This window comes from Ursus americanus, chromosome 2, assembly GCF_024610735.1.
Source record: "Ursus americanus isolate L20-20 chromosome 2, mUrsAme1.1.p, whole genome shotgun sequence".
NCBI classification, from domain to species: Eukaryota; Metazoa; Chordata; class Mammalia; order Carnivora; family Ursidae; genus Ursus; species Ursus americanus.
This window is the reverse complement of record NC_142128.1, coordinates 24,129,046-24,149,883: the sequence shown is the minus strand read 5'-3', so window position 1 is coordinate 24,149,883 and position 20,838 is coordinate 24,129,046. Positions and strand designations below refer to the sequence as shown.

The 20,838-nt window shown below is 41.0% G+C and overlaps 2 protein-coding genes across 2 annotated transcripts in view; one reads left to right on the top strand and one right to left on the bottom strand.

Annotated features, from left to right (window-relative positions):
* The window catches only part of LOC148110514 (uncharacterized), a 147,625-nt gene that overhangs the window by 122,870 nt on the left and 3,917 nt on the right, over positions 1-20,838 (bottom strand). The window contains exon 2 of the mRNA XM_087869951.1: positions 18,684-18,718. The gene's annotated coding sequence lies outside the window, so the exon portion shown is untranslated. The remainder of the gene's footprint in view (positions 1-18,683; positions 18,719-20,838) is intronic.
* On the top strand, positions 1,944-20,101 carry LOC123793858 (acyl-coenzyme A synthetase ACSM4, mitochondrial). Its single transcript, XM_045799875.2, has 13 exons — positions 1,944-2,144; positions 4,110-4,320; positions 5,313-5,520; positions 9,452-9,595; positions 10,415-10,571; positions 12,738-12,817; positions 14,515-14,638; positions 15,372-15,452; positions 15,588-15,689; positions 16,166-16,293; positions 16,390-16,489; positions 18,761-18,880; positions 20,015-20,101. Exons 1-13 carry the CDS (start codon positions 1,944-1,946, stop codon positions 20,099-20,101), a joined length of 1,743 nt encoding a protein of 580 aa, XP_045655831.2.

The following is a 20,838-nucleotide window of genomic DNA, read 5'->3' as shown; positions in this document are numbered from 1 at the left end:
AAGTATGAATGCAAGTATGTGTGTTGTATAAGTGCACGTGCGCACATGCACGCATGTGTGTGCGTGTGTGTGCGTGCGTGTGTGTGTGTTTAGGAGAGAAAGGGGTCTCACTTTCAGCAAAATGCTAAATTATAAGCATGGCCCCCACTACTTTCCCTCTCCCCACCCTTCTCTATTCTTGCTACTTCCACCACGCTTGCCCAGGTGGTCCTTCTTCTTTCTTCCTTGACATAATGGAGATTTTAATACCAATGGTATTGCTAGAAATAGCTCTTCCTGAGCTATGGTAAATTGCATTTGCACCAAATGGGCCTCTTGCTTCTCCAGATGTCACTCTGAGCAGCAAAGAAGGTTTGACAACAACAATGAGGGGATGGTACACCCTGCACCCTTTGTTTCGCTGTTTATGTTATTACCATGCGGCAGACTCAGGCACTCTTTGCACCTGCAGATTTTTCCATTCCATACAAGGCAACTAAGTCGGACTGAAAGGCAAAAAGATAAGGGTATTCATCTTCAGCAAGAAACCTTTATCAAAGAAGGCAACACAAAGGAGGCTGAATAGCAGAGAGGTTGAGTACACAAGCTCTGAGGTCAGACCATATGGGTCGAAACCTGGCCTCTGCCACTATGAGATTGAGGACCTTGGGCAAGTTACTTAAGTCTACATAGGTCTCAGTTTCCCCGTCTATAAAATAGAGATAATAATGGCACCAACCTCACAGGTTTGTCATGTATGCTAAATAATATCAGGAATGCAGAATGCCTGGTCTACAGCAAACACTTAATAAACCCTGGCCTCTGTTATTGAAGACAGCTCTGTAAGTCATGTTAAGTGCTAAGGATGAAATGCACAGCCTCTACCCACACCATCTAGGTAGGTTAGGGAGACAAGGCACATATATTGAAAACGATTAATAATATAAGGTAGAAAACTGTCACGTGAGGAATATTGATGCATATTATGGAAATTCAGAGGAGGAAATAACAGTATTATAAAAAATATGTTAAATTACAGTTGGCAGTAGGAAGGTGACTTTACCCATGTCACAAAGCTAGTTTTGAAGAGTTCAGAGTCAAGTCCAGGCCTCCTGATTAATGAAGTAAAACTATTTCATGAACCTATGCCACCATGGTACTAATGAAAATAATCTTAAGCATTAGTTAACACTTTGAGGGTACGGTCTACATGCTGGGCATTTTACACACATTATCTTATTAAATCCTAATAACCCTAGGAGATAGGTATTATATTCCTCCCCTCCCCCATTTTACAGATGAGAAAAATGAGGTGCTGGAAGGGTATGCGATTTCCCCAAGGTCCTACCATCAGAAAGTTGCTGAGGCAGGACTTTAATCAAGGTTCCTAACCAATTATAATTAAGAACTGAGGGGAAAGGAAGGCAGAGAAGCCAGAAGGAAGGGGAATGACAGACTAAATCTTAGAGCTAGAAATGGACATTCATGAAAAGTGAGTGGACTGCTTTTACTGGAAGAGGAAATTCAAGGAGAGGAGTTCGAAAATACAGTTAGAATAGAGCATGAGGCAGACAGAAGTGGGGCTTGAATGTCCATTGTGGCAGCAAATATTCTGTTTGTCTATAGTTTGGTTGGGGGAGAGGGTAGGGACACAAGATGGGAGCCTGACAATTCTATAGTCATTGGTTTTATTTTGTTTTTAAGTATAATCTGATCATAGAATGAAGAGGGAGAGGCCAGTGGCAGGGAAACTGGTGAAAAGCTGACTGCCACAGCTCTAAAGAAGAACGGGTCTTTTCCAGGTGTTCCCCAACTTCCCTGGGGGTGGGGGGAAGCACACAGCCACAATCCACTTCCCAATCTCACCACACAGCATCCGGAGAAACTAACGCTCTCCACTCATCTATCCCCACAGGCTGCAGAACTTCCACATCCATATCAGTTGACAAAGCCCTTCGGGAATCATGATGATTTTTTTCCGCTACCAGACATTCAGATTCATCTGGCTTGCAAAGCCAACTGGCCGGTACCTTCACAAAGATCACCAGCTTTGGGCACCTTTGACTCTTGCTGACTTTGAAGCCATAAATCGCTGTGAAAAGTCACTGCCTAAGAACTTTAACTTTGCTGGGGATGTGCTGGACCAGTGGTCCCAAAAGGAGAAGGTATGGCATGACAGGCTTCTATTAGATGCTTGGTATCCACATACATCTCAGGCTTCCATTTCTTGTTCCGTGGTCCATTTACCACTCTTAATTCATTTCTTTCATCCTTCTTGGTTTCCTTTGTTTGTTTTCCCCTTGCTCTCCTCTCTCCCCAGGGAAGATCTTTGATCCACAACTACACATGCTGTCTTTCTCTGGAGCCTCCTCGGTCTCCCTTACAGTGGTTACTTAAAGAATCCTGCCTCTTTTCCTTCATTTTCTCCAAGTCCCACGCAGCAGCTCTTTGCTCTCTATTCATCTGTCTGGGCTGGTCACAGGCTTATCCAAAAAACAGTAATTTGAACTTTGGTGTCATAATGATAGTCATCATTGGAGTGATTAGGAAAGAATCAGATGTTGAAAAGAATGAAGCAAAAAGCCTTGCATGTTTGCACTGTAGCCTCAGGTCAAGTCCCTGCTTACTGACCCCACCCCATGGCAGGCACGGAGCTAGATACTTACCTATCAGTGCTTACCAAAATTCACTGCAAGGACCTGTGCCTCAGAAGGTATACAAGGTTTCAAATAATGTTGAATCAATCTTTCCTATTAAATTGAGGGGAAAGTCTTCCTTTAAATCCATTTACATCTTTAACAGCTCTCTTATACTTGCTAAACTCTCTTTTGAACAAAAGAGCAGGTAGAAGTTGAAAATCTCTGGGCATATTTTGTTTTTAATATACTTATTTTTCAGTAACCTACTTTTAACAAGCAGTACTGGTTCTCCAATTATGGTGACGAGTAAATGCATTTTCCTTCTTAAGTAAATGTGTACAAGAAAAGTGAGTGAATGTAAAGAAAAATACAAAGAACAATAGCACAGGTGTAGACAGATCTGGCAAAAATCGTGATACTCCGATGACTAAAGATTGAGAAATACTGACCTATATTATTTCATCAAATCCCCATCGCCACCCTGGGGGGGGGGGTTGCAGATAAGGAAATTGACCTCACAGAAGTTAAGCTCCTTATCCAAGCTCACCAGTCCCAAGGGTACAGGAAACAGCCCCTGATCTTAGGGAGCTTATACCCATAGAGCAGGGCCTATGATACAGTGCAATGGAGTCATCTGGCATTTGAGCATAATGCTGGAGAAACACAGAGAAGTCAGAGAGGAGAAGAAGGGGAGCCTAAGGAAAGCTTCCTAGAGGAAGTAAAATGGAAATTAAGTTTTGAAATATTTTCCAACCAGGGAAGGTAAAAGGAGCATTCCAGATATTCCAGGTAGGGGAAGAAAGGAGAAGTAATTTTTTTCCCCAGGTAACACATAAAGCAAAGAGGTTCTGCAGCATAGACAGTGTACTTGTAGAATCATATGAGAAGTTTCCTCCAGAAATCAATCACTTGATGAACCCCCCCAAAGGCCCACTATTTTGTTCTTTGTTACCTATGAAACCCATACTTCAGCCTTTTGGGTAAAAAAAAAAAGGATGTTAAGTTCCTAATCAACTTTAGCACACAAATTGTGGTTATTTGGATGGAACAGAATCTAAGTTAAGCAAGAAAAAAAATTTATTGGACAAGGGAGTGCTCACAAAACTGGGTTGCAAGCTGGACAGTCAGTCTCAGCAAGACCAGGAAATAAGGACAGCTTCCTGGAGATACGTAAGCACCAAAAGCCCATACACAGGTTTTGTTTCAACCATATTCTCTTTTGGTTCTTCTCAGAAAACTCAAAATCCGGGAGAGAAGGTCTGACTCGTCCAACATGAGTCACATGCCACCCACTGGTGGGTGGGCAATTACCCTGATGGGTTGCTCACCTAGGTTGTATTCAACAGGAGAGTTGTTCCCCCAAAGACAAACTGGGGTGCTCTTACCGGAATCCACCACCACGGGTACTGAGGGGAAGTAATGGCAGATGTCCCATCTATTTGGTAGACCAGTCATGTAAGCTTTTTTTCTTTCCCATGTGCCCATGGCCAGACAGGAGAGAGACCAGCCAACCCAGCCCTGTGGTGGGTGAACGGCAGAGGGGACGAGGTCAAATGGAGCTTTGAAGAACTGGGCTCCTTGTCCCGAAAGGCTGCCAATGTGCTCACCAAGCCCTGTGGCCTAAAGAGAGGAGACCGAGTGGCTGTGATTCTGCCTCGTATCCCAGAGTGGTGGCTTGTAAACGTGGCTTGTATGCGAACAGGTCAGTGCCAATATTTAACATTTCTTTAAAAAAAAAAAAAAGATTTTATTTATTCATTTTAGAGAGCATGCGCATGCAAGTGGTGGGGGGAGGGAGAGGGAGAGAGAATCTCAAGTAGACCCCGCACTGAACACAGAGCCAGACTTGGGGCTCCACCTCACCACCCTGAGATCGTGACCTGAGCGGAAACCAAGAGTCAGATGCTCAACTGACTGTGCCACCAGGTGCCCCAATATTTAACATTTCTAAATCATGCAGAAAGAGAGAAAGAATGAAATTTGAGATTTTTCTGAACTGTTAGTTCCGACTGAAGCTATGCTTACAAAGAACAGAAAAATAAGAGTTGAGATGAAGAACAACCATGATGGAATAATAATAGCAACTATTATTATTATTAAGAGGTGGGTGTTACCAAAAGAAAAAAAAGAGAGGTTTGCGAGAGAGGAAACTGAGGTTCAGAGATGTTAAGAAGCTTGTCCAAAGTCACACAACTAGAAAGCTATGGAATTGGAATTTATTTATTTATTTTTAAAGATTTTATTTATTTGTTTTTTGAGAGAGAGGGGAAAGGGGCGGGGAATCTCAGCATGGAGCCTGATGGGGGGCTCAATCCCACAACTGTGAGATCATGATCTGAGCTGAAATCAAGAGTCAGACACTTAACCAACTGAGCCACCCAGGAGCCCCGCAATTGGGATTTAAACACAAAGCTCTATCAAAGCAAATGTGGATAGTAATGTCTCTTGGTAGAGTTGGTTATGATACATTTCTCTAGATGATCCAGAATTTACTTTCTTGAATATAGAATCTCTGAAGCCACTGATCTAAGGATCTCCTGGTGACCAGGGGCCTGTGGGATGTCCCTGGGGACAAAGACAGGAGTAGCTAAAGGCTGTATTCCTCACCCAAGCACGAAGCCTGTTTCCACGGTACATAATCTTACCAAAGGGACAAGAGTTCTATTTCAGCTCAGGGCTCTCTCTCCTTCCCAGGGCTGGTCTTCATGCCAGGAACAACCCAGCTGAGAGCAAAAGACATTCTCTATCGGCTACGAACATCCAAGGCCAAGTGTATTGTGGCCAGTGAGGAGGTGGTCCCAGCAGTGGAGTCCATAATGTCAGAATGTCCTGACTTGAAGACCAAACTCCTGGTGTCTCCACGCAGCCAGAATGGGTGGCTCAGCTTCCAGGAATTATTTCAGTGAGTATCTTCTCCTGCCTCATCTGCAGTACCAGCAATAACATCAATTCCAACTGTATCTCGGAGTCTCCTTGCCTCCAAGGACTTAGCAATACTGTCAGTTGATCCAGACTCCTTCCCATAAAAGAATCACCTAATGGAAGCTTTGATTGGACTTAGAGAATGAAGGAAGGAGTCAAAGTTGATCTGCTTTGTAAGATGGGTGACTGAATGGGTGGGCAGTATCAGCTGAAGAAAGAGTTTAAAGTTGGACATATTAAGATTTGAGGGGTCTGTGAACATCCAAATGTTCAGCAGGTGGTCAATACATGAGTGTCAGACTTAAGGACCTAAAGATACAAATCTGGAAGCCATCAACATATAATCAGTTCTGAAAAATCCAGAAAGATAAAACTCAGGCGTCCAAAGAAACAGAGTCAGTCAGACAGTGAAATCACTAATTGAAAATCTCCTTGTCACCCACAGATTGTAATGTGTCCTCTTTTGGTAAAACAAAAAAGAAAATTTAAAGCCTTACATTAAAGGGTTCCACACTGGATTGAGAAACATTAAAAATAATAGTATTTTTCCCCCCACAGTATTAGATACTGTGAAGAAATCCCCCTTTCTCCAGCCCCCACACACCAGCTTCACTATATATAGATCTATCTATCTATATATCTATATATATCTATATATATATCCCATGAACATAATTTGATGCTCTTTATTGATTGCTGAATTATAGAATATCTTTAAAAATAATTATTGAGGGGCGCCTGGCTGGCTCAGTTGATAAAGCATGTGAGTCTCCCGGTCGCCCATGTTAAAAGCCGATCAGCCTTGCCTCCTTCCTTCACCCTTCAAGTCCAATCAATCTCCAAGTCCTGCTAGTTCTTTACTTTGCCTCCTTCCCTCCATCCCATTCGCTCTGGTGAATCAATAAAATTCTTTTTAAATTCTAATTTTTCTTCTAATTTTTAAATTAGAAAAAATTCTAAATTTTCTTCTAATTTTTAAATTCTTATTTTTCTTCTCATCTTCAGTGGATTACCTTGCAGAACTCACTTTGGAGACCCACATCTTCTCCCACCTAGATTAGTCCCTAGGGTAGTTGCTCTGATTCCAATTTGGTTCTTCTCAAATTCAGTGTGTGTGTGTGTGTGTGTGTGTGTGTGTGTGTACACAATATACACATACACACACACACATATATATATACACATGCATGCATATATATATAAATATATATATATTAAAAAAATATATATATATACTGAAAAATATAACTGAGTGATCTTTTTTGGGGGGGAGAAGGCAAATTGCCAAGAAAATCATATTAGTATTTCATGAAACTATGTTTGACAATATAGTGTATGTTTATATATTAATCCTCATTGCTTTACCATTTTAATGACAATCTTATTCACTCATCATCAAGATGAATTAAAATAGCATCCTTGACCCTATTTCCTTAAACTCAGGAAATGATACACGAGTCTCCAAAATTCTCAGGTATTCTATCAGTTATCCAATACTGAGCTATAAAATATCCCAGAATTTAGTGGAATAAACCAACAATCATTTCATTTGCTCAGGATTCCGTGGGTTAGAAGTTCATGCAGGGTTCAACAGAGGCAGCTTGTCCTTCTTCACATCAGCTTGACTGAAGCTGGAGGACACAAGAAGGGGTTCACTCGCAAGTCTGAAGCTTCTGTGTTAGCTGAAGCACCTCACTTCGCCTACACATGGTCTCTCTCTCCAGCAGAACAGTCTGAACATTTTTCTATGGTGGCTGCGTTCCTCCCAGTGAAAAGTGAAAACTATAAAGCCTAAGACCTAAGCTGAGAAGTCAAAGAAATTCTGTCACACTCCACCCATGAAAGCTAGCCTTAAGATCAGCCCAGAGTCAAGGAGAGAGGACATAGGCTCCATTCCTCAATGAGGGAGTGGCATGCTTACACAGGGATGGAAGGAAATGTTGAAGCTGTCTATACAGACAATCTTATACAGATACTGTTATTGTTATCTATTTAGAGAATGCTCTTGTCTTTAGTACTAGGAAACCCAAGCATAAGTGGCTTAAACAACACAATTTTATTATATGACAAATAAGAAGTACGGAGGTAGAGTGGAATGAGAGTTGGTTATTCAGTACTACGATGAAGTTAGCATGGACCCAGATTCAGTCATCTTTCCATCGTGCCATCCTCAGTGTATCTACTAATCCCTCCCTACCCTTCCTGCACCCCACGCCCTCCCAGCGATTCCAACATACCTAGGGTAGTTCCAGATATAATATACTTTCACAACAATATCCAAAGTCCAGAAAACAAGATGGGTGGGGAGGAGAAATGCAGCATTCCTTCCTCATGACTCTTCTGAGAACAAGAAAACATTTTCTTCCTTTTTGTTTTTTGGTTTTTTAAATTTAAATTCAATTAACAAATAGTATATTATTACTTTCAGAGGTAGACTTCACTGATGCATTAGTCTTATATAATTCCCAGTGCTCATTATATCATGTACCCTCCTTACTGTCCATCACCCAGCTACCCCAACCTCTCATCCCCCTTCCCCTCCAGCAACCTTCAGTTTGTTTCCTAAGATTAAGAATCTCTTATGGTTTGTCTTCCTCTCTGGTGTCATCTTGTGTTTTTCCTTTTTCCCCAATGATCCTCTGTTTTGTTTCTTAAATTCCACGTATCGGTGAGATCATATAATTGTCTTTCTCTGATTGACTTATTTCGCTTAACATAATACCCTCTGATTCCATCCACATGGCTGCAAATAGCAAGATATCATTTTTGATGGCTGAGTAGTATTCCATTGTATATATATACCACATCTTCTTTATCCATTCATCTGTTGATGGACATCTGGGCTCTTTCCATAGTTTGGCTCTTGTGGACATTGCTGCTAGAAACATTGGGGTGCAGGTGCCCCTTCGGATCACTACATTTGTATCTTGGGCTAAATACCTAGTAGTGAAATTCCTGGGTCATAGGGTAGCTCTTTTTTCAACTTTCTGAGGAACCTCCATGCTGTTGTCAGAGTGGCTGCACCAGCTTGCATTCGCACCAACCGTGTGAGAGGGTTTCCCTTTCTAGGCATCTTTGCCAACATCTGTTGTTTCCTGACTTGTTAATTTTAGCCATTCTGACAGGTGTGAGGTGGTATCTCATTGTGGTTTTGATTTGTATTAAGGAAACATAAATCCTTTCCATAAAGCCTTTAAATCTCATTGACTGTAACTGTATGTGTGCCCATTCCTAAATCAGTCTCTGGCATGAGAATTACCACGATTGGTTTAGGATAATCAAGATTCAACTCCTGGAGCTATATAAGGAACGGTCTCCCCTGAAGCATATAACTGCTGATACCAGAACAAAATCAGAGTTTTATCAGTGCAAGGAAGAAGAATGGTATGCTATATGGTAAGCACCTAGCTGTGTCTGCCAGTGATGAAGATGCTGAATAAAAAGTATTAAAAAGTTTGATTCAAATGCCAAAGGATCTTCCTTTAAATCATAAAACCTCCTGAAATGTTAATAAACAATTCACAGACTCATGACTGATTTTTAAAAATCACAGATTTAAAAAAAAGCACTTAGAAAAAAAATATTTAAGTAAATAAAATACACATCTTTTTGTCACTGATATTGAAAGTCATCTTGGTTATCAATGTGGCTTATACAGAGGTGGTGCTTAAAAAGAGAGAGAAATGAGTTGTTAAAGCTTTGCATTGATCTCCAAAATCCCTTTAAGATTTATTGAGAAATTCCTTTCAAGGAGGCTTTGGATTAGGTTTTGTTCTATTAACTGTTTTCTGATATTAAGAGGGCACAAGTAGCAAAGGAAAAGAGAAAAAAAAATATATATATATAGTCTCAGAGTTAAACTTGTCTGCCATCTTCAGCCACCATGTTGGGTTGGGACCCATATTTTACAGATCTGCCTCTGCAGAGCATAGCTGTGTGGAGACAGGAAGTCAAGAACCAATGGCCATTTATTTCACCAGTGGGACCACAGGCTCTCCCAAGATGGCCCAGCACTCTCAGAGCAGCCTCGGAATTGGGTACACCCTCTGTGGAAGGTAGGGAAGAAAACCGTTTTTGCTAAACTCTCCCCTGAGCTGCCAACGTGTATATTCAACTGCCTAGCTGACACCCCCACTTGGATGACTATTCGATTTCTCCAGTGTAACATCTATAAAACAGAATCCTTGATGCCCCTGCCCAGCCTTAGTTCAGTAAATGGCACCATCTCACCAGCGGATCAAGCAAGAATTTATGGGTTAAATAGGTCATGGGATTAAGGAGTGCACTTGTGTGATGATACACAGGGTGATATACAGGAACCAACCTTGACCCCATCTCCACAACAGCATGCCTGGTTCCTTCTCATTGCCAGGTAAATTCACCCACCTAGAAAGACTTTCCTAGGTATCCTGAAACTATCACTTTACCCTGTTTTATTTTCCTCAGAGCACTTATCACTATTTGAAATTATGATACTGATTTATATTCTTACTCATTTTATTGTGTGCTTATCCACTATCTGTCTTGCTAAAGTAAGAGCAGATATCTGGTCTATCTCACTCACTATGCTAGGGAGAACAGTGCCTAGCATATATTTGCACAATAAATATTTGTTGCATTAATGAACAAATATCATGTCAAACCCAGCCTCCCTCTCTACTTTCAGATTACCTAGATTCTGAGAAAGTCCTCTAACACAAGTGGGAGATAGAATCACTCATCCTGCCTTTGGGCCTCTCTCTTTTGACGCTTCTCTGTAGCCATTGAGATTCTAGCCAGTTCTCAAAGATTCCAGTTTGTTTGCTTTTCTGCTTTTTGTTTTGTTTTGTTTTGGGGTTTTTTGGTCTGTCTTGTTGCTTCTCCATATCATTTAGGTATTGGCTAGACCTGAAGTCCTCAGATATCATATGGAATATGTCTGACACTGGTTGGATCAAGGCTGCCATTGGCAGTGTGTTTCCATCCTGGCTTCAGGGAGCCTGTGTCTTTGTACATCAGATGGCCCAGTTTGACACTGATACCTTCCTGGATGTAAGTCATGGTTTCTAGCTACATCCTTCCCTTGTCTTCCCCCCACCCCACCCCCTGACAAAACCACAAAGAAATGATTCTTCAGAATACAGTTTCCTGGGCTTGTGGAAATCACTCCTTTCTAAAAAATGAAGTCTCTGGGGATTTGGCTCTTGAATGTATTTAACAGAGAAGGAACACCCACAACACTCTCATGCTTCAAACTATTCAGGACTCTAAAGGTTCTGAATAACAGATTACAAGACTCAAGTCTAAACAAATCTTTGATTTCTGATTCCGTGAAACAAAAACAATAGATGATAAATCCAAAACCCTATGTAGAGAAGACTGAAGGTGGGGTCACCTTTCTCCCAGAGTAGCTCCTTCCATTCTCCCCTCACCCTGTGCTTTTCACTTTGTTAATTCTCAGAACCCAATACTTGTCTTGAGACCATGTATGTCCCTCCTTCTTAGCCAGACACAGCTAGACTGAGGTATCAGATTGCTCGATTTCTTTAGCCTTTAGAAAGATGTGATTCAGGCCAATTATTTTTCAACCATGAAAAACCAATTATGTTTAATGAAATACATATTATTAAACACCACACCTGTGTATGAGTAAAAGCTATACTCACCCTGTTATTTTGCTAACTGGTCTGACAAGATGGCTTGAGGGTCTTAACAGAAATGGTGGGTAACATAAGAACTAGGATCCTTATGTCAGGTTTACAAAGTGCCCTGAGTAGATAAACTAACTTTGCAGTTCTAAATCCTGCATTTTTAAAAATAAGAATATTCTTTTTTATAAAACAGTAAATACTATATAATATTTAAGTAATAAATATAATATATTCTTTTTTAATAGTCTTATTTAATATCATACTAAATAAGATGTATTAAGATATATGGCATTTATATTAAGTAAGTCTATTAAAATAAGAATACTCTTATTTTACAAAGATAGTATGTGTATTTTAAATGCTCTAAGAACTACACTATTCTTAGTTACATGCATTTACACTTATTAAGAACAGCTGGAATCCAGGGAGCAAGTACAGATAGTAGAAAGGCTCACCTATGAATCAAAAGTTTTTCTTGATCTTTGACAATCCAGATAGCCTAGAAATACATCTTGAAAATACTCTCTCAAATGCTTAAATTTAATACAAACTGTCAATTCATTATGTGACATAGTGGAATCTCTCTAGATATAGCACATCTAAAACATGAGTATCTCTCTAGATTTAACATGCCTAGGTCATTATTTTTCTGTGAGGAGCTGGAGGTAAAATGAGCCCATCAAATCTTAAACAGTTAAGGAAAGTCCTGAAAAATGGCCTTACTGATGCATTTAATCAATCCACTCAAAGGGATTGTTTTTGTTTTTGTTTTTTTAATTTTAGAGAGAGAGAGCACACAAGCAAGGGGAGGAGCAGAGGGAAAGGGAGAGGGAGGAGGAAAGAATCCCAATCAGACTCCGCGCTAATTGCGGAGCCTATGCAGGGTTCAATCTTGCGACCCTGAGATCATGACCTGAGTGTAAACCAAGAGTAGGAGGCTTAACCAACAGCACCACCCAGGCGCCCCGGGACTGGTGTCTTTTATAGATAAAGTGTTGGAAGGTTTTGGTAGGTTAATTTACATCCAGGGTGAGTACTGTGTAGAAATATATGGGCAGAAGGTTTCTTTTTTTGTTTGTTTTTAAGGTTTTATTTATTTATTTAAGAGAGAGAGAGAGCGCACAAGCAGGGGAGAGAGGGAGCAGCAGGGAGCCTGATGCGGGGCTCAATCCTAAGACCCTGGGATCATGACCTGAGCTGAAGGCAGCCATCCAGACGCCCCAGGCAGGGGGTTTCAAAATTCCACCATGAAAGGTAATTTGCAGCCCTAAGGTAGAATAAACCAGTTCATACTTTGGGGCTGGTCTCAAGTTCAACAATTTACTTTCTGTTGAAGTTGATTGTGTATGTCTGTTACTGTAAGATACACATGTTCTTTCCAATAATTGGAAATTCCCAACAGACATACAGTCACTAGTGACAACTAATAAATACTTGCTTTCTTATTCCTAGTAGTGATCATATGATGGAAACATGTCAATGAAAGAGGATGAGGGGTTGCAGACGTCAGCTCTAGTTGTGGCCTCTAATCAACCGCTTCTGACAACTGTCTTTCTCCATCATCCAGACGCTCACCACTTATCCCATCACGACCCTGTGCAGCGCTCCCACTGTGTACCGGATGCTTGTGCAGAAAGATCTGAAAAGGTACTTGAGTGGAAATCTCCATTTGAAGCACAAACAAAAGCTGCAGTCCAGCATCACACATCTCCCCATTTCAGGGCAGGTTTCCTCAGTCTTGCCACTATTGACATTTTGGACTGAATAATTCTGTGCTGTCGGGAGCTGTCCTGTGCATTGTAGGATGTTGAGTAGCATTCTATGTGGCCTCCACCTACTAGATGCCAGTGGAACCTCCCTGGTGACCGTCAAATATGTCTCCAGATACTGCCTAAATCACCTCCCAGTTGTCCCTAAGGATAGCCTCTAGGGGCAACTCCATGTTTTCTCAGGGACAACCAGAACCCTACAGTCCGAGAACTAACTCCCCTCCATTCCAAAATACAACTGCACTTATACTGCCTTGAAGAAAAGCTAATGAAGTCTTATGACTTGAAGATTATAATCAATTTATTGAAATCAACTGAACCCCTAGAGGACTTGCAATGTACATTTACTTAACCAATATGAATTGAATACATGAGGACAGAAAGGAAGAGAGAAACAATGTAAGTAGTAACAATTTAAGTAGTGCAGACTGGCACATCCTCTACCCCCCCACGTGTGGATGTCCAGGAGGGAGAGTGCTATGAAACAAAATAAAGCAGATCTGAACCTTCTCTTATCCTAGTCAGGGTCAACGCCCTTGTGGCCCTCAATATATGAGCATCTTTTTTTAAAATTTATTTATTTGACAGAGAGGGAGAGAGGGAGCACATGGGGGGAGGGGCAGAGGGAGAGAGAAACTCAGACTCCGCACAGAGCATGGAGCCTGACATAGGGCTCGATCTCACGAACCCGAGATCCTGAGAAAACAACCCTGAGATCACGACCTGAGCCAAAAACAAGAGTCGGACAGTCAACTGACTGTGCCACCCAGGTGCCCCTCAAAATGTGAGCATCTTGCTCACATCTCAAGAGTAGTTCAAGGGCTTTCAAGCATTATTTTGAATAAGCACAATTCTGGTCCTGCCCATTGGACCCTCAATACATTAGAGCCAGGCTGTTCCAGACTTTCTCACTTGAGAAAGCGGGAAGCAGAGTAGTAAGGCCAGTGGTGAAAACAAGTGGGGCTCTGTACCTCAGACATTCGAGATGACTTTGCTAAGTAAGCCTCCCTTAATTCCATCCACAAGAGAGGATTAAGAGCTGCCTCATGTGTTTGTGTTGAGAATTCAATGTAAGTGGCCTATTTGATTAGACACCCAACAAATGGTAGGGGAAGAGTAGTCAGCTCAGGCCTTCATGAGGCCTTGGGCAACTTCTTTAAGTTCTCCCAGCCTCAATTTCCTTATCTGTAAAATAGGGCGTGAGGATTATGAGAATGCTCCTAAAGCCCTCACAGTCCTGTAAATGCTCAATTAATGTTAGTTGTTTTATCACTTTGTTCATAATAAGTGCTTAAGATCATTATCAGCATTTTCTCTTACCTTCACCCCTCCTTTAACAGCCTGCTAAAATGCAAGCTCTGTCAGGAAATTTACTTTAATCACAAATATGCCCCACACAACCTACAACCATATCTGGTAAGATAGTAGGTGCTCAAAAATATTTGCTGAACAAACCTTCCTAAGACTTGCCTTTCCTAGCTCGTTTGCTTGTTGCTAGAACATCCTAATAATTTTTTAATGAAAGCCACTCAGATTTCTTCTCCCCAAAGACCCCATGAGACTCTGTGTCTGCAGATACAAATTCAAGAAGCTACGACACTGCTTGACAGGAGGGGAGCCACTCAACCCAGAGGTGCTGGAACAGTGGAAGGCACAAACTGGGCTGGAACTGTATGAAGGCTACGGACAGACAGAAGTGGTATGTTTAATGGGCAAAGTTTAAGCTTAGCATATTGGGGGCCTTTCTACCCCAGGATGAGCCCCTAAAGAGCTCCCTTGGTGCTCTAAATTTTTATGTAGTTTCCCAGAATACCTTACCTTGCCAGTGACTACCAAAACCTCTGAACTGCCCAGTTTGGCTTGGCCAGAGGGGAATTAGGATTATTCCCTGCAGTCTTCCTGTCTTCTACCCATGCAGGAGAAGTCTCAGAGGTGTTAGGGGTTGGATAGGGTCAGAATCAAGTGGCTCATCTTCTCAGCAGCACTGAGGACCCCAGAGAGCCCCAGTGGGGAATTTATCCCAAGGTGCATTAAATGGGATCTTTAGTCTAAAGAAGTAGTTTTCAAAGTGTGGCCCCAAAACCAGCAGCAGCAGCAGCAGCAGCAGCATGTGGGAATTTGGTAGCAACACAAATCCTCAGACACCCCACCCCACCCAAGCCAGAGCTACTCAATCAGAAACTCTGGCATGGGGCCTGGCAACCTGTGCTTGAAAATTAATGTTCCAGGTGATTCTGACACACATGTTTGAGAAGTACTGGTCTAAAATAGTGTGTGTGTGTGTGTGTGTGTGTGTGTGTGTGTGTGTGTGTGTCCAGAAGACAAGCATGGGAAAATCAATCCAGTCAAAACTGAGTCTTATATTGTCATGATATAAATAGCTACAGAAAATGAATTTTTACATTCTTATATAAAACATGTTCTCTCAATAGGGAATAATTTGTGCCAATCAAAAAGGACAAGAAATTAAACCGGGTTCAATGGGGAAAGGAGTACTACCCTATGACGTCCAGGTGGGTAATATCTGACTATTTCAATAAAGAAGAATGTTTTACAGTTTTCTGCTAGTCATTGTACAACTATTCATAACCTGTTTTCATTTTGTAAAAAGAAAATTTTAGAAACCTAAATTGTTTCTTTCATTCTAGATTGTAGATGAAAATGGCAACATCCTACCACCTGGCAAAGAAGGGGAAATTGCCCTCAGACTGAAGTCCACATGGCCCTTCTGTTTCTTCTCTGAATATGTGGTACAAAAACGTAGAATGAGCTCATCACAAGTTAATAGAAAGGCGGTATAGGGAGTCATACAGACTTGGGTCCAAATTTCATATCCACCATATGTTGCTGCGTAACCTTGGGCAAGTCACAAAATCCAAGTCTATTTCATCAACTGTAAAATGGGGAGAATATCACCTATCTCCTAAGAGTTTTGTAAAGATTAAATTCTATGTGTAAGAAACAAGTTGCTGTGCTTGTCCTCAGAAAAGACAACTAGGCAGGCTGCAGGGGGCAGGGAGGGGGCGATACAGGGCAGAAGAGGTGCAAGAGGGGTTTCCTTTTCACTATATTCTTGAACCTTTGGTATTCTACAGTAGGAACTGCCTTTTTTTTTAAAAATGAATTTTTTAGAAATAGAATGTGCAAGGTACTAGTCACTTCATGGGTGTCATACACCTTTTTCTATCTGACCAAATTAATGTCCAAAGTCATCTTTGATTCCTAGGACAATCCAGAGAAAACTGCTGCCACAGTAAGAGGGGATTTTTATGTCACTGGAGACAGAGGAGTGATGGACAATGATGGGTATTTCTGGTTTGTTGGCAGAGCTGATGATGTCATCATATCTTCTGGGTTTGTACATCTGCCACTCTTAGAGAGTAACAGATTGCCAGGGGGGATCTCCTACTTGGGTGATGTAGTGATCAAGGGCTTCTTTTCCTCTTCTAGGTACCGTATTGGGCCGTTTGAAGTGGAGAGTGCGCTAATTGAACACCCAGCAGTTGTTGAATCAGCTGTTGTCAGTAGTCCGGATCCAATCAGAGGAGAGGTAGTGAATGTCCTTAAACTAGCAATTTCATATTTTCCAGTTCTATCCATTTGACTCCTCTGGAGAATCAAGTAGTAGTCATGTAATTCTCATGATGAAGCACACATGTGCCAAAAATGTATACTAGGCACGCAACTTTATTTTTTTCTCATTTTTTTAAAAGATTTTATTTATTTATTTGACAGAGATAGAGACAGCCAGCGAGAGAGGGAACACAAGCAGGGGGAGTGGGAGAGGAAGAAGCAGGCTCCTAGCGGAGAAGTCTGATGTGGGGCTCGAACCCGGAACGCCGGGATCACGCCCTGAGCCAAAGGCAGATGCTTAATGACTGAGCCACCCAGGTGCCCCTTCTCTTCATTTTTTTAAATTATGTTCAGTTAGCCGACATACAGTACATCATTAGTTTTTGATGTAGCGTTCAACAATTCATCAGTTGTGTATAACGCCCGGTGCTCTTCACAACACATGCCCTCCTCAATACCCATCATCCGGTTACTCAACTTTACAAATGAGTTGTGTTCCAATGGGGATGTATTAGGATTCATTTAGTGGTAAGTGACAGAAACTCAACTCAAAGTGACTTAAGTTAAAAAAAAAAAAAAAAGGAATTTACTGGCTCACACGTAAGTAAGGTCTTCAACAGCTACATCCGAGGGTTCATGTGAAGTTAGCAAAACTTTCTCTTCATTTCCTGGCTGTTGTTCTTTAGGTTGGCTCCATTCGGGCAGGTTCTTCCTACTTGGTAGCAACTGATTCCAAACGTACATAGCTTCACAACCAGTAAAGGAGACAGTTCCTTTACCAACAGTTTCAAGCGACTCCCAGAATAACATTTGCCTATCTTAGATCATGTATCTAACCAATGTGGTCCAGGGAATCGTATATGCTCACTGGACAGACCAGGATCATATGCTGGTCATTGAAGGTAGAAGTTAGTGTCAACACCACCAGAGAGAGGTTAGGGTAATACTCTGTAGGAAAATCAGGGTACCATTACTAAAAGGGGAGAACAGATGCTGCATAAGAAAAAGCAGATTTTACTGTACGTATGATTGTCATGGAAATCAGAATGCATTTTCTCACAGAAACAATGCAAATAGGAGACTGTGGCCAGGTTCCCAAATAAGTCCCACAAGCCTACCCAGGACCTAATGAAAAGGAACTTGGGGAATGACAGTAACAGCCTCAGTTTTAGGAGGAAGCCATGTAGTATGGAAGGGAGATGTTTCCTTTCCTCATGGAAGTTTCTTACAGACTCAGTAATAGCAAAATTTCAAAAACAGTTTGTATATCAGCATCCTCCCACACCTCTTTCTCTGACACCTTTTTTTAAAAAAAGATTTTAGTTACTTACTTGACAGAGAGAGCACAGCAGGGGGAGTGGCAGATGAAGAGGGAGAAGCAGGCTCCCCACTGAGCAGGGAGCCCACTGTGCCGCTCGATCCTGGGACCCTGGGATCATGACCCAAGCAGAAGGCAGATGTTTAACCGACTGAGCCACGCAGATGCCCTCTCTGATGCCTTTTACACACCAGTGACCCTCTGCAGTGACTCTATGGACCCCATACTGAAACCTCCATTACCACCTCCACACCCAATGGATTCCATTCTCCAAAGTACTTTTCTCCTGCTACCATATTCTCATTCTCTCCATATAGTTGGTTTCATCTGAATATTAGAAGTAAATACCAATTGGAATCAATGTATGAGTAATTAATAACTTAAACTATAATTAACTAATCTCAATAATTATCTAATTGGTGGGTTTTGAATAGTATTCCAAAGAGAAGCAAGAAATATTAGGCAAAAAAGACCTTTTACGGGTAGATCGATCCTTCCCAAGAGTTCATCTCCCAGCATACAAAATCCCTCCACCAAGCCTCCTCAAGTCCCTTTAAAACCATATTCTCTGGAACCTCCATTTGTCTCCCTATTACACACATCTAATAGTGTAGGTTTGAGGGGTCATCTGCAAATCAAGGACTGCCCGTATAATATTTAGGACTAGTCTGACTGAAATGTTAAATACATGTGTGACATGTAAATAAAACTCAACTTTTTAGCTTTATTGAAACACTGCACTCCTCACACTCACAAACCACTCAAACCCCACCTGTACCCAAGCTGTGTTCAGAGGTGATCTCTGGATTTGCATTCATCACTCAAGCTGCTGTTAACAAATAATTATAAGTACCTGTGTTCAGCATTGATTCCAAACTCCTGACGTGTCTGAAAAACAAACATCGATATAAATTGACTTTTCTCCTGCAGGTAGTGAAAGCTTTTGTTGTCTTATCTGCACCCTTTAAATCATCCAACCCAGAGAAATTAACTCTTGAACTTCAGGATCATGTGAAAAAGTCAACTGCACCTTACAAATATCCAAGGAAGGCAAGTATTTTTTGCCCAAAAGTTAAGTGTGTTACCAAACAAGGGTCTAAGCTATTGAGTACATAGATTTTATTAGCTTTCGACTTTATGGTAGCTCATTATATAAGTAGAAGACACCTATTCCAACTTGCTTAGTCCTAACAATTTTGCTTTAAAAAATTTATTTTGAGACACTTAGATGTTTGATAAACTAGTTTTGACCAGCTCTGCAATACTGAATAACTACTAAGGATCCTTATAAGACTAATCAGTCCCATTTCGTGAGGGGAAAAAAAAAAAAAAACTGTGGAAAAATTTTAAAGACAGCCCCTGATTCAGCTATCGGTACTCTCAAGCCATAATACTCTTCAAAGCGCAAGCCTTTATGTATTAACTGACCAAACTTAAGGCTCAGAAAAAAAGATGTTATCCAAAAAAACGGAATCTTTCCTGAAAACTTCAAGGGAGGATTTAAGAATAATTCTGTATAAAAGAGAAGACACTGCAACTTCTTTCCTACTCATCCTGGAATACTGTTGGTTGATATTGATCCTTAAGATGAGAATTCCATTTCAATTGGTATTGCAACCAAAAAGTAGTTAACTTCAACCTAAGAACTAGCTATATTTTCTCCATTAAATTTACTAAATCAGTCACCAGTTGATTTTCAGAAAAACGTTGTTTGAGAAAATTTTAAAATAGTAACATCTTGAGGGAGGGAAACAAAGAGAGGATTTTTACCATGGGCGTAAGGGGAAACTTGTACTCAAAATTAAGTATCAAAATTCTCCCTCCGAAAGGGGGAGGACCCAGCTCTTTAAAGCCCAAAACCCAAGAATTAACTTGTTTCTTTGTGCATTTAGGTGTGGCTTCTATTTCCTTAGGGCAGTAGAGGCCCAGGTCTAGTTTCAACTAGAAGCAATGGAGTAAGGGGTTTATTATATTCTTCTGACAAAGCATATAGCCTCTGCACTAAAAACTCCTGGTGTAGGTCCAATGTCAACTGGACGATAAACACAAGAATTTCAATGAGTTTAGACTAGACATCCCCAGACCCAAACTCGCCAGTTACATGAAAGCTCTCCCTATTGTACTGACAACTGGGATTGTCACAGTGGCATCAAGTGTCTCATAGTATGTTTCTCTATTAATTAGGTGGAATTTGTTCCAGAACTCCCGAAGACAATCACTGGGAAAATCAAACGCAACGTTCTGAGAGACCATGAATGGGGTCGAACATAGCCTGATAAGAAATTATAGCATTAAGGAGTTACAGGCTTACTTTTAGTCCTTGCTTTCTGATAATTTAGTGACTACTCTCTTACAGTGCTGAAGACTTTTCCTGGCTGAAAAACTCAATTTTTTGTTCTGTACTTAGCCAAAAATTAAATAAAAATCCAAAAATATTTGGAAAGAAAACAGTTATGATGACCAAACTGACAAAGGCAATGATTTTAATGACTTGCAGGGTTCAAAACAGCACATGATTACTTAGAAAAGCACAGTGGACAATGAATTTATCTTGGGTCTGATTAACTCAAAATAAAGTTTAAAACTATTCTAAGGAGTGTTCAATACAGAATTTCTTCTGCCTAACATCTTATATTACTAGTTCTTTAAAGTGAATTAAAGGGGTGCCTGGGTGGCTCAGTCGGTTAAGCATCTGACTCCTCATCTCCACTCAGGTCTTGATCTCAGGATCATGAGTTCAAGCCCCACGCTGGGCTCTATATGATAGGTGTGAAGCCTGCTTTAAAAAAAAATAGAGTGGATTAAAATATTAATTTTAAAATAAGGAATATAAATAATTCAAAACCAGTAAGTGAATTTAATTAAGTACTGTATTACTATATCTTTTTTAAAAAGATTTATTTATTTTAGAGTGGGGGGGGCAGAGGAAGAGAGAGAGAATCCCAAGCAGACTCCCCACTGAGCAGAGCCCAACATGGGGCTTGAGCTCACAACCCTGATACCAAGAC

Coding starts and splice junctions, on each gene's coding strand:
- LOC123793858 (XM_045799875.2), top strand. CDS start 1,944: ATGATGATTTTTTTCCGCTACCAGACATTCAGATTCATCTGGCTTGCA. Junction 15,453..15,587: donor TACTACCCTATGACGTCCAG/GTGGGTAATATC, acceptor CTTTCATTCTAG/ATTGTAGATGAAAATGGCAA. Junction 16,490..18,760: donor CGGATCCAATCAGAGGAGAG/GTAGTGAATGTC, acceptor TTTCTCCTGCAG/GTAGTGAAAGCTTTTGTTGT.